The sequence below is a fragment of the Cygnus olor genome, chromosome 10, assembly GCF_009769625.2.
Source record: "Cygnus olor isolate bCygOlo1 chromosome 10, bCygOlo1.pri.v2, whole genome shotgun sequence".
Lineage (NCBI taxonomy): Eukaryota > Metazoa > Chordata > Aves > Anseriformes > Anatidae > Cygnus > Cygnus olor.
In genome coordinates, this window is record NC_049178.1 from 3487878 (window position 1) to 3501983 (window position 14106).

At 36.6% G+C, this 14106-nt stretch overlaps 1 protein-coding gene across 1 annotated transcript in view; it reads left to right on the forward strand.

The window, feature by feature from the left end:
- NUP210 (nucleoporin 210) overlaps positions 1 to 14106 on the forward strand; it is a 66238-nt gene that overhangs the window by 38729 nt on the left and 13403 nt on the right. Inside the window, exons 19-30 of the mRNA XM_040568416.1 lie at positions 1422 to 1526; positions 1649 to 1750; positions 3493 to 3621; positions 4337 to 4464; positions 5350 to 5485; positions 5804 to 5866; positions 6485 to 6664; positions 8089 to 8169; positions 9113 to 9244; positions 9446 to 9604; positions 10490 to 10581; positions 11919 to 12093. Coding sequence (XP_040424350.1) covers positions 1422 to 1526; positions 1649 to 1750; positions 3493 to 3621; positions 4337 to 4464; positions 5350 to 5485; positions 5804 to 5866; positions 6485 to 6664; positions 8089 to 8169; positions 9113 to 9244; positions 9446 to 9604; positions 10490 to 10581; positions 11919 to 12093 — 1482 coding nt within the window. The remainder of the gene's footprint in view (positions 1 to 1421; positions 1527 to 1648; positions 1751 to 3492; positions 3622 to 4336; positions 4465 to 5349; positions 5486 to 5803; positions 5867 to 6484; positions 6665 to 8088; positions 8170 to 9112; positions 9245 to 9445; positions 9605 to 10489; positions 10582 to 11918; positions 12094 to 14106) is intronic.

The window sequence follows — 14106 nt, forward strand, 5'->3', positions numbered from 1 at the left end:
ATGCATAGTAAGTAACTTAAAATATTGTGCTTCTCTAAATTGAAATTCTGTTTCAATTTTGTTAAGCAAGATTTAAATAGGTCCTTGACTATATACAGTTCTGAATCATGTACCATGAATATAGAGTTGAGACAGAGTAAAATATGGGGCTAGTGGTTACAGTATTTTTAATCCAAAGTGGGTCACAAATAGACATTCATAACGTGAAGGATCCTATGTCCCAGTTTTCTGTCAGTCAAATTCTGCCAAATCTTGGACTGACTATTACTTCAAGTTACTAGATTAGAGAGATGGTACTGTGCCACCTGAGATACTTGGTTCTGTATCTTTTTCTCTTGAGAAAATTGAGTTGTAATCAGGGTACCTGGTGTTCTTCAGTCATTCTGTAATTTTATGTGCTCTGCTTTATTGCATCAATATTCAATATTCTTTCTCACATCTAGACATAAAAAGAAGAGTGAATTCTCTAAAATTTCTCTCACGTTGATAGAAGTTTGTATTATTTCAGTGTGGGATATATACATGCAGAATGGTACTGAAGTTCTCATGTTGTAGTCTTTGTGTTTGGGAGAAAGCTTTTCTGGTCAAAGTGTAGTTGTAGGCATCACTTCTGCTACAGTTACATGGATTTGTGTGTTGCTTGTGTAAATTAGATGATTTGCTTTTTTTTTCAAATGCATTAGAAGAAGCCTGCTATATTCTCCTTTCAAAACTGTCCATACTGATTTTTTTTCTAACAGACAAATAAAAATCTAATAGATGGTATATTAAGATGTCTTGATCACTGTTCTCTGTTTAAGTGGAACAGTCATTATGTCGTTAGGGAAAGATGACATCCTTTCTACATCAAGGAAATCACTCTACTAATTAGGTGAAATGGGTACATAATACTAACTTCCTCTAAAAACCATCTTCCCTTTTTAAGCTAATGTTGTTATGAATGAATGATTAGACTTGCATCTGGTCCAGTGTTTATGTACTTAAATTTCAGGAAAAATTTCTTTTGGTGGCCTGCTAAGAAGAATCCTAAAAAGATCTTGAAATAGAAGAAAATATTCTCTCTCCACTTGCTTGTTCTTTATGAACTTAAAGCAGGTCTCTGAGTTAATATCCTATCAGTGTATGTCAGACGTGGTTAATTGATCCTGTGAAGTCTTGAATGCATAGGCCTTTGTTCTTTGGCTTGAACGAAGATGCAGAATATGATAGCATGTCCTGTATCTGACCTTACATGAAGAAGAACGCTAGCAGCTGAAACAATTGCTTGACCTTGTGGATGTTCTATTAATGGAAACTTCTCCAGATCTGGCTCTTTGTTCATCTGCTTTAAGAATCCTTTCCTGCACATAAAAGAGACTTGTACCGTTTTCTAACATGTAGTGTTTGCTGTCACACCTGGTAAATGGAATTGTTTTTTTCAGTATGAACCTCTTCTACCTGTGTCTGCTGCTATTGAGCTGATTCTAGTGGAAGATGTAAAAGTCAGCCCTACCGATGTCTCCATTTACAATCACCCTGACATACAGGTAATGTATTATTCTGCTGATTATTCTAGAATATCAAGAATTATGATGTGGGTAAGGATGTCAGTTTTAGCAAAGTATGAGCAAGATGCAATTTAATTTGTGGTGCATTTTTGTTTTTGCAGGCAGAACTGTTCATCAAAGAAGGTTCTGGATACTTTTTCATTAATACCAGTGTTGCAAACATTGTCACTGTGAGTCATGAGGAAACTCAAGGTGTTGCTTTGGTGAGTGAAGTAACATAACTTTATGTCTGTTTGGCAATCTGAATGTGTGATTTTTTTTGTGTGTGTGTGTGTGTGTTCCAAGTATTGGAAGGGGATTGGTATTGGATGGGATGACTTTGTTCTGAATTCGCTCTCATACTTTCAGAGTGTGCAACCTCTAACCCATAACAAAAAGGTTACAGGCATTGTGAACAGGATTACACATCTTCTAGAAAGCTAGCAAAGCCTATCTGACACTTACAGTAATATATTGGTTTCATTCTTTCATATTTACACTATTTTATTTTTATTATTCTTTTAGTGGAGATGTAAGAAATCCATTTCACACTTAAGGAGAGAATGCATTATGTGTTTGTTTTTTTTATGTCTCCAACTTTTCTTAAGGGGAAAATATAATTAACTACAGTAAAATACTACAGTGGTGCAGTTGTATGCTCTAGAGCAGAAGGAAGGCTTGGGTAAGAAATGAACTAAAATATGTCCTCACACAATTAGCTTTTATCACGGCAATAAAGCTAGCTATATGATAGCCTTGCTGTGTTTCAGTGCGCTGGCAACCTACATAATCTTTCAAAGCTGTCGGTCCAGATCAGCTGTCCTTGCTGCTCTATAAGCATATAAAATAAAGTTTGTGTGTCACACCTGCTTCTCCACTTTGCTTGGATGCATGTTGATATACACCCCCAGTGTATGCATCAGCAACCTGCCTTGGGAATGGCTGCCGTTCTGACAGCTGATATTTATTAAGACTTTATATTTCTTTTAATTTTGAGGCAAAAATAAGAGGGGTGTCCTCAAAGAACAAAATGACAGCTGTTCCAGCTCCTCTTACTGGTTACTCCTGTAGTGCTGCCAAGTAATGCTATGAATTTTATTAAATTCCTTTGAATTGGGAGGCCTGGTTGTCGGTCACTCTTTGTTTCAGAGAATTCTCTTCCATAAGTATGAAAGAGTAGGACACCAAACATCTGTGCTGTCTCTGGCCAAAGTGAGGGTTTCTGTGGTGGAGAGAATAGTCAGGATTGTCCCTGGGGTGTGTGTAGCAAGGTCAGGAAAAACTGCAAGAGAACTGCAGAGGTAATGTGGGCAAAGGATGGAAGTGTGACCTTGAGGACGTGAATGGGGAGAGGACTTTAGGATGGGTGCCTAGCTGTGAGAGCTTTTGCTTGTGAGCAAAGCTCTGTTTCTTTATTGCTTGATTCTTGCTGTATGCTGGTGAGCGTAACGTAAGTTCTTTGTTTAAAAATAAAGAAAAAATGTATTCAAGAAATACCTGACTAGTCAGTTGTTCTCCTACTTGGTAAGATCTTCCACCAGCAGTAACTGTAAAGAATCTCCTAGGAAAGAGTACTAATGCTTTACAGGCATAATCTCTATCCTTATTTTTTTCTAATAATTTTGTTTTTCTGTCCTCTAAGAAAAGTTACATTGATTCGTTTTTGTTGTCTGTTGTTATTCTGATGGCAAAAGGACAATAACAAAATGCCACACTTGCTTCTACATTAAGATTTTTTAATTCAGTTGCTGCCCAGGGCCGTTTGCGCTAGCTCAATAGTATGATACTGTTTAAATGCATTTTACGGCTTTCATTTTGCCTCAGTGGAAGAATTATCTGTGTCTAAGGCTTGGAGACTTCTGCATCCAACTACTTCTGCCCTAAAAGGGAAACAAATTTTATCCCGTGAATGACAGACAAATAAAAATAAGAAATGCTATAGTAGAATTTTCTTTTGGCATTGTAGGTGCATCCTCTGCTTCCAGGATCAGTGACTGTAATGATTCATGACTTGTGTTTGGCTTTCCCTGCACCAGCTAAAGCTGAAATTCATGTATCTGATATACAGGAACTGTACGTCCGAGTTGTTGACAAGGTTAGTAGCTTTGAACCGGTGTTAGTAGCTGATCCAGATTGTCCTGATACCTTGTGTTGATCATAAGCATAAACCTAAGACATGTACAGGCTGGTACTATGTAGTGGTTAGGGCCCTCTGCTACAGCTGCATCGCCTTAGAGAAATAGTTTTATCTCCCTGTACCTGTTTCTCCCTCCCAAATTTATGTTAGGTTCTTAATCGTTCGGAGTATCAAGTGTCTCCTACTTGATATTCAGTGCAGCAGCAATCTCAACTTTTGTATTTACGCATCAATGTTAATTCATAATTTATATGAACACACGAATTTACATTTCCTGTTGTTTGAAGAGCTTGAGAGCAATTCTTTTAGGAGTATGTTTAGCCCCAAGGTCATTTTCCGTATGTTATGCTTTAAAAATGAACACAAAAAATGTCCACCTCACTTTACTTGCCAGCTTCAGTAAGTCTTATACAAAATAAGTGTTGATATTCCTGGATGTTTTAATTATGCCCTTGCCAGCTGAAAGACCTGAATTCATTTATTTTAATTTGATACTAACTATAGCTGGCAGGGATTATTCTTTAAAAGCAGTGCTAATCTATGCTTTGGGCCTTATCTCTCATACTCTCCAAAAAGTGTAATATAAAATAAAAGAAAACATGTATATCAATAAATAAGAATTTTTTTTACATAGTTGAAAAATGAAAAATGACTGGATTTGACTGTATTTCAGGTGGAGATTGGAAAAACAGTTAAGGCTTATGTCAGAGTTCTGGATGACTCTAAGAAACCTTTTCTGGCTAAATACTTTACTGTCATGGATCTAAAACTAAGGGCAGCATCTCAAATTGTTTCACTTGTGTAAGTTCATGGATTCGTTTTTTTTATTAATCTGCAAATGTTTATAGTCAGAATAAGCAAAAATGAATAAAGATACTCTCTTGGAGGCACAGTGGTATACAATGAATGGTCTTTTGATAATGCATTTACTTCAAAAGTTGTGTTTCTAAAGTAGAGCTTCAAAGTTTTGATTACCTGTTAAATGTCCTCAAAAAATTGCTTAACTTAACCCTCTAAGTCTCGTTGGCTGATTAATGAAACTTTTCATATGCTATAACATTTCACGGGGCCATCAGCATCTTGGGAGCCATGACTTTGCAAATAATATGAGGTGAACAAATATATTTGTGGAGACATGTTATTGAGCTCATTCTGTCTGCTTTTTATAAGCAGGTAGGTTAAATCCTCGTATTGTCTAGAATCTTCTTTATTTTCCAAGCTCTAAACACAATGTTTAAAATCAGAGGTAAAAAACTGTTTTTGGACTGATTTTTAGTGTTGAAACAATGAATAATAAAAACATTCGGCTTTGTATGGAGAAGTATGTGTTCGTTTGTGCATACATCATGCAGTACTGTCTGGCTGTATCTATCCTACTCCATTAATTCATGTTAAGGTGTACTTGAGGCCTGTCCCACTATTGCCTATACCTGTGAAATTGTTACTGGATTCCCTGGCAGAGTTGTGGCCTGCACCAGCTAGCACTCTTGTTTCTATTTCATTTTAAAATGAAATACAGGCTGCAAAGAGCCATTTCATTGTGTTTCATGTTGCGTTGTGGTATTTACATAGTCGCTTAATAGTTCTTATGATGAAACCGAAACGTACTAAGTAAGTCCATTGCAGTTGTTATTCGTGTATTTTATTCAATGAACTTATGTATTTTAATGTATTTCCTCACTACAGCCCACTTGCTGAAGCTCTTGATGACCATACTGCTGCATTTTTAGTGCATGGGGTGGCCTTAGGTCAGACTAGTCTTATGGCAACTGTTACGGACAGAAGAGGACAAAGAATAAATTCTGCTCCACAACAGATTGAAGTAAATAATTTCAGATTAAATATGTGTGTAAACAAAATCTGTTATGATAGCACAAGAATAGTATATTTTTGTTAATTTATAATATAATAATCTGCCAGAATAATCTGTTTACTTTTTCTGTTCAGAATTCACCCAAATGCTAGTCTGTTTCAGATTTCAGTGTTTTTCAACTGCAAATGATAAGTTTAGTTTCTGCATGCTCAATTTACTGTAATTAAGCAAATAAAGACCCAGTTTTACACTTGTATGTAATATATCTTGACATAATTTGTCTGATTAAAATAGCATGAACACAAGTATTCATATTTCCATTTTTAGGTCTTTCCCCCATTTAGACTACTGCCAAGGAAAGTGACCCTGATTATAGGGGCCACGATCCAGGTAAGGCATTTTCTAACATATTTTCTTTCTTTTGTAATTTCTCTTTTAAAATAAATGTGTACAACTTATTTTTTAGGAGTAAATTTTCCACGTTAGCTGTGTTCTCGCTGAATGTTCTTCCCACCAAGAGAGCAGTTTCATTCTTGAGCCACCTTGCATTTGACTGTATTGCTGGATCAAAGGTTTTGTGTTTGTTGGAGCATAAGCTTTTCCAGTGTCAAATACCAGGATAGCATTAATAAATCTGCCACCTGCATGAAGTTAAGTATAGCGAACTAGTTATACAAACAAGAACACAGAGCTATACCATGTGTGGTAAACAGAAAGTGAGGTAAATATTTTTTTCTTAAACTATCTGGCCTAGACATAGCATCAAGTGTCATACTGTACAAAGCACACAGTACGTTTCTGTGCTAGTTTAACGTACTTCTCAGTCCAACATCATGGATGGACCGGCATGCAGGCAAAATAAGTTCTGAGAAGGTCTAGAAAGGCTCAGACAGCTTTTTCTTACTGATTACATTGTGGTGCTGAGCAGGGAAAGGTGTACACTGTGACATTAACCAGAACAAATATCTGATGAATAAATTTAGTTGTTCTGTGTGTTATTAATTGTAGATCACTTCAGAAGGAGGCCCTCAACCTCAATCCAACATCATTTTCTCCATCAGCGAGGAAAAGATTGCATCAGTCAACAGCGCTGGACTCATCAGAGGAGTGGCAGTTGGGAATGGGACAGTAACAGGAGTGGTGCAAGCTGTTGATGCAGAGACAGGGAAGGTGGTTGTGGTGTCCCAGGTGATGTATTATGCCGCTGTTTGGGGCTGACAGCCTCTGACAACTCATGGATTTAGATCAAATAGTCTTTTTGCGTTAATATTGCCATATTGTGTACTTTAGTGATTTTTTTTATCTCCTTAAAGAAAGCAGGGGTTTTTACTCCCTGGCATGTGAGCTCATGCATTTGCTGACAAAGGAGATAACTTCAGCAGATAGTTAAGTGCTAAATCTTGCTGTATCTTAACACTAAGCTATACTGATAACCCAAGGAGACTTTATGAACAGTCTGTTTGATATCTTTCAACTTGATTTTTAAATCTAGAAAAGCCTGTTTAAAGAAGCCTTTCTAAAACAGCAGAAGGTTAAGGCAACACAAGGAAGAACAATATAGTTTAGCAGCATCTTATGTCAGTAGATGTCAGAAGGTAACTTGCCTAAGCAATCTGTTGTCTCTTAAGCTATAGGCAGGCTGTGGAGAACAACATCGTCTTGTGTTGTGGTTTAAACCAGTCTATGGAGTTCAAGCAATGAATCCCTGAATTCCACTGAAGTCTGTGTCCATATAACTTGCTACTAGCAGAGTGTGTGGGAGCTGTTGAGCAGGCCTATAGGGAGCACAAGTTCCTGGGACTTGCATGATGCTCAGAGCAACATGCGCTGGGCCAGAGCTTATGGCTCTTCATTTGAGGTCAAGGGAGGAAGGTTGCTGCATACCACAGAGTTCTGCTGCTTGAAAGATGTCGCTACAGTTCAAGAAGAAACTAAGTAACTTGAAAAAAAAAAGTGTCTGTCTGTATATATACCTATACACAGGTGTACACTCTGTAATGAGGGAGCAGCAGCATGCCCTGATGTTTGTCAGGAAGCAGAATGAACTTAAAGGTAAAACTACTGCCCACTGAGGGCCAGATCTGACATTTCCTCCACGATATACAATAGAAATAAAAATCTGTCAGGAATATAAGGATATTGTGAAGAGAAGACATCAGAGCATCACATATATCATCCTTTTATTCTTGATTATCACCTTTGGTGTTTACTGTTTTCATTTCCTTCTAAATTCTTTCAATGTGTTTGTTGTTGTTTGTTAACTTTTGGGATTATTCATCTGTCTCCCAGCGACCCCTATGATCTAGTTCCTTGCTGTCTGTCACCTCTTAGCTCCATCATTCATCATCTCAGTAACCTTGAGCAGAGTGTGTGTGTGTGTGTTTTAATTTAGATGGCATCTTTAAATGCCTGTCAATTTACCAAAAAGGTAGTTCTTTTGTAATCTTTTAGTCTAATACTGACTTATATCCATCTGTATTTTTCTGTAGTAAGTCACATGCAAATCACGTCATTATCTAATCTCTATTGTCAAAACAGTGAATGGATCCCAAAAGTGAAATACAGTTCACACTTAACAAATGTTTACAATGCCAGACCTTCTTTGTTTTTAGGACAAAGTGGAAGTTGAAGTTGTACAGCTGACAGCTGTTAGAATTCATGCACCAATTACACGAATGAAAACCGGTACACAGGTCAGTAGATTTATGATTAGCTTTTATTGCCTTAAATTTTTGACCTGCAAGTTGTGATAATTCCTAAAAGAAAATCTGATAATACCACCCCAGCCCTGAGTGGCCTCCTGTTCTGAGGGTTACCACTGCTGATGCAGGAATTTGTGCTTTCAATGGCAAAGCTCCAGAGCTGAATGTGTTAAAGAAAACAAAATGGGACAAGTTTACCTTGTACACATGACTGATTTTCAGAAATCCAGGCCCTGCTGAAGAAGCATTAGTTAATCAGTTAATCTGAAGAAGGGTTCTTTCATCTTCATTCTAGTTGTAGTGGAGGCTTTCTTCCTTTGTATATTAAAAATCTGCAGTATATCCACTGATATATTGCACAGATACTGTTCAAATTGTTTTTAATAAGTTGTACTCAGACTCTGTATTTCTCCTAGAAGTTACTTATCCAAAAATAGCCGGAGATTTTAGGTTGTTTTGGTGATTTAAAAAAAATATATATTAAATCCCTGTTTTGTGTTTATATGCTATGTTGTCTTAATTTGGGGATATGGAAGAAGGTGGTTGTCCTGAGAAAACAGTTAATCAGAGAGAGCATCTAGGCAAAGATGTAGAAAGCATGAGCATATGACTTAACTAAGATGAAGTGATTTGATGCTACAAATGGAACAAATTAATTAATCTTTTCTGTTGGAAAACTGGTACTCGTTATTTTTTGTAGAGCATGTAGCATATGAGAGAGGATCAAAATGTACTTTCTTACAAGATGGTGTGGTTTGTTGGTTGTAATTTTTTTTTTGGAGTCTACTGCATGGTGCACCCTTGCAACGTATACAGCAGCCAAACTGTTTCCTTTGTAAGAAGTAGCATCTCTTGATCAATGAATTTTGTTTGCTGTGTGCAGGTTTAGTTATCATCCTTGAATCACCTAAGACAGTGGTTTCTCTATTTCTAGATGCCAGTTTATGTAATGGGCATCACGAGTAGTCAGACACCGTTTTCGTTTGGTAATGCAGTGCCGGGGTTAACATTCCACTGGTCTGTCACAAAGAGGGATACTTTGGACATAAAGACAAGACACAACGAGGTAACACGTGTGTGTGTGCATGCTTGTATGTATGTGTATCTTGGGAAAAGGAAACTGCCATGTAATAGGCATTAAGAAAATATTGTTGCTTCCACTTGCTCAAAATCAAAGAGCCATTGTCAGTGTTGGGTGTGGCCCTTCCTCTATATCAGTATCAACTCTTTCCATGAGTAAAACTTTGATTGCTTTCTTCTGTCCAAGGCTTCTTTTCAGCTTCCTGCGAAATACAATTTTGCAATGGATGTTTATGGCAGAGTAAAGGGAAGAACAGGCCTGAAAGTTGTTGTGAAGGTCCTTGATCCTGCAGCTAACCAGTTTTACAACATGGCAAGAGAACTGTCTGATGAAATCCAAATTCAGGTATGATGATGTCGTGTAATTTTCTAATATTTCAGAGCTGAATTTAAGCCCGTAGGCTTAAAGACTTTGAAGTCGGGAATTTTAAATGCAAAAATGTTGTTCTGACCTTGGCTCATCTTTGAGCCCTTACTGTTGTTGTATAATGTTCCTGTATTTGGAAACCTGCAAGTTTTTGCACTGAATAGCTACACACTGGTGTAACGCCTGAATGAAATTCAGGAGTTTAGATTCTGGTGTAGACCACCTGAAATTGAGGTGACTTTTACTTTTTGCAGGTAAGCAATGTTGTATGAAAACCTTGGTTCTGTAGTACCTCCTTGCATGCTAATACTTGTATATAGTGGTTATCTTGTATGTCTATGCAAGTGTGTCAGCTTGGATCAGGAATTAACTTTTGAAATTAACCTCCCATTGTTTCCACTTACCATGCTTTGAAGAGCAGTTTCAAAGTATGTGAACTGGATTCCTTTATGTGGAACAAAAACTGTGTTTGAACAAAAAATGTGTTTGAGGAACGCACCTCTGTGGACGTTCCCTCCATGGGATCACACTAGGGGTTGTCTAAAATAATCTGGGACAACGTGGGGTCTCCAACACTGCTTCACTTGACAGATCTGCTTCTTTGTTTAAACTGCTTGGTAGTGTCAATATAGCCATTGAAATGAATGCTCTTCAGAATAATTTTTAAAAGATGGTGTGTATTGCCTTCTCAAATACTCATGTTTAATTTTCTGATTTTCTGGCTTTTAACTTATGTATAACATTTTATCTTATATAAGATTGTTTTTTGTGATTTTTTTGTTTGTTTTTTTGTTATTTTGAAGATGAAATAAATGGCTTGCTGTGCACAGCAGTAGGCTAAAGTGCCTTTTATTTATTTTCCAGGTATATGAAAAACTTCATCTAGTCACTCCAGAAGTGGAAACAGAACAGATTTTAATGTCACCAAATTCCTTTATTAAACTTCAGACGAACAGGTTAGAGACCATTTTTTCATACTATGATTTGTGTCAACAGTTTATCAAAACTAAAGCAATTTTGTGTAAGGTAATTTTTGCTGTTTCAATCTGTTAAAAAGGGTATTACAGTACCTCCATATAATACACAACTTATCTGGTAATGACTAGTATCTTATCTCTACTCTTGGTTTCTTTCAAATCTTACGTTGGTTAGATAGTAGCTCGATAATTTATTTGATATTTGGAACTTTTAGATGCAGAGCCAGTTAAAGCAGTTGCATGCTTCCACCAGAGATTTCATAGGCAATGAAAGCTTTACAGAAAATAGTTCTCTGCATTTCTCACACAGAGGCTATGGCTAGATTTTGAGATTAAAATGTCCTTCCCAAATGAGATAACATTTTTAGTCCGTTTGCAGGCTTGTTTCGGGCTTGATATTTGGTTGCTCTTCTAAGCAATTTATTCTGATTAATTAGTGATTAATTTGCTATATAGCAGTTTGTAAACTTTTTTCCCAGCATCTTCACTATCTACTATTGCAGCCCCTATGTCTGAACTCTACCACCAAAAAAATTGCACCCTTGCCAGGAAAAGGGCAGCTAAAATACAGCTTGAATACTAGGCTTCTTAGGATAAAGTAGGCTATTTCTATCTGGATGGAGAAGCTTAGGAGGAAAAGAAAAACAATTATTATAGTATTTCGGAAGTTGTGATAAGTGATACTTAAAAGCAGCTAATGTCTCAGAATGCCAACTAATGAGTTTATGTATTTGCTCATTTTATTAATATGCAAATACCATGGTGAGAGTTACTCCAAAAATTAACCTTGTCTACAAAACCATTTCCTGGAAACTGATGAGATCCACTTAATCATGTCCCTGACTTTGTCTCTAATACCAGCATTGACCCTGGCAGAGTATCTGCCTCTAAATATCATTTACAGAAAATGACTACAGAAGCTGCATGTAGTAGTAGCCTTTGCCATTATTGTTTGGAACCAAGTTTGCATCAAGAAATGATAACACTGATCGGCCATGGGCAACAACTAGGTTTCAGTAAATGCATAAACCCAGATGAGACTTTGTCTAAGTAAGCTTGAAACAGAACTGGATCTTTTCCTTTTTAGATTAGAGCACGTTCTTCTCAGTTTATATTGCAAAGATATAGAAAAAGGTATACCAGATTAGGTATACCTAATTATATTAGGACTGTTCTATGATTCTGTGTCTTAGATTTGCATAATATATTGGTATAAATATGGTTTTACTTATTTACATGAGTTCCCTGTTTTTTCTTTGTGTTTGTTTTTTTGTGTGTATGTGTGGCTTTTTTGGTTTGTTTGTTTTTTCCTTAAGGGACCGAGTGGCTTCCCTGAGTTACCGTGTCCTGGATGGACCAGATAAAGTTCCTGTTGTAAAAATTGATGAAAGAGGTGTCCTTAATTCTGGGTCTTTGATAGGGTTATCAACAATTGAAGTAATCTCACAAGAATCATTTGGGATTAACCAGACAATTGTAGCTGCTGTTAAGGTAATATTTTTCTCTTTCTCTTTACCGGGAGTTATAACTTGACGTAGTTTTCTGTTAGTAGGATATTTTTATTACTGCATCAGAGTCGGGTAAATGCACGTTATGAATTTCCTTTCTGAAAAATGTATAGGAATTAATAGCTTTGGGCTTTGAAAAAAAGTTCAGTATACAAGCTAGATAGAGATTAAATCCCACCAAATTCTTAAATATGGTACATCTTACAAAAAGTCTTTGGGTGAATGTACCATTTAAAAAATAATCCTAAAAATTCTACAGAAGTTCAAATAAATAATAAAAAAGATATTACTGTTATAACCATGCATTTGACAATAACTGAAAAAAGTAAATATCATCTGCAGTAATGAACATAAATACCTTACTAGAGATGTTGTGTGTGATACCTAGATTTTCTAGATACCAGTAGTAACTGTAGAGCCCCCAGATTTAATTTTCTATGCTGTTTCCCAGCTGTTTAGCTTTTACATAATGAGAGCCTCTGCATGAGAAGACATAGCAGAAGCAATAAGTTCCCTGTGTTTGGTGAGCTGGCAAGGAGCATGTCCAAGGCTGCTGTGTGCCTAAACTACACTGAAATATGGATTCTTTAAGGAAATACAAATCTGTAGCAAAACTTGACAGTTAGGTTTCAGGCCAACAAAACGTCTTTCTTTCCCAAACCGTCATCTGTTAAACTAAATGCTGTTACATGAAGTATAATACATCTTACTTACTGGATGCTTAAGGCACTTCATTTCTGTTCAGAAGTCCTTGTCCCAAGAACTTTCTTCATCTGGCAACATGAGCTTTGAGATACCCACTGCTCCACCTCCTCTAATCCCTTCTTACTCTGTCAGCATGTTTCTGGTATGTCCCAGCTAAAAGATAAATATATTTAATTCAAGTGCTGACTTTAAATTATTTGTAGGTTTAATTATTGTAATCACTGTGAAATGGCTTGATTGTGTTTTTTCTTTTTTTCTTTTTTTTTTTTTTTTTTTACCATAACATTCATTTTTGTCTCCTGGGAAGAGAATGAAAAAAGAGATTGTGGCTTAGTTTCACTAATGTCACTCCTGCTGCGAGGTGGTAGCAAGTAAATTCGTACAGCTCTGTTATAGATGACCTTGTTTCCTCCCTTCACTGCTGGATCTAGCTAGTGAAAGACATCTAATGACTTTGGAGTTGGCTCAAATGACATTTAGTCAGCATATAGTGGTACTGAAGTTATATTCTCCCTTTGTGCATTCTTTCCGTACACAGTTACAGTATCGCAGAATTGTGGAGTCAGTGCACTGGTTATAAGTCTGTGAAAGCTTTGTAGGAGGAACTGTCTCTGTTCAGAATCTCATACAACAGATTTATTTTCCTGTACTTAATAAAACTATACTACTTTTATGGAAATAACATTTTTAACTTCACAATAACCTCATGAGTTCAGAGCATACTTTTGTCTTCTGTTTATGGATGAAGAACAGAGAGGACTTGAGGGGTTTTGCTGAAGGTCACATGCAAAAACTTGCAATGGAACAGCAGATGAGCTTTAATCTTGTTGTGTCATTGTAAGGCAGAGTATTCTCCTTCACACCATCCTTCCTTTCATAAGTTCTTATTTTGTCTATTTACAACCGTGCACAATTAAGAACCAAGCTGCAGCAGCATCCCTTAATGCTTAGACCTTCAACTTTGCTCAGAAAAAGACTATCTTATGTAAGTCAAGGAGGACAGTGGAAATAAGGAGTGATAGCAGTATGCCAAACCTTAGCATGGAAGCAAGCTAGGCATAGCCTTACTGGATGTACTTAAATATATATATTTTTAAAATAACAAATACTTTAAAAACTGAGATGCTTTAACAGTAAGTACTATTTTTCTCAATATTAAATTTAGCAGCTGCCCATGTAGGCCAGTTTTAAATGAAATTTTGAAGTAAAGCAAGACTGAAGATCTTTAAAGGAAATGTCATTTTTGCTAACTTGTTGCCTGAGCTAGTTGGGCAAAATGACTATGCAGTCT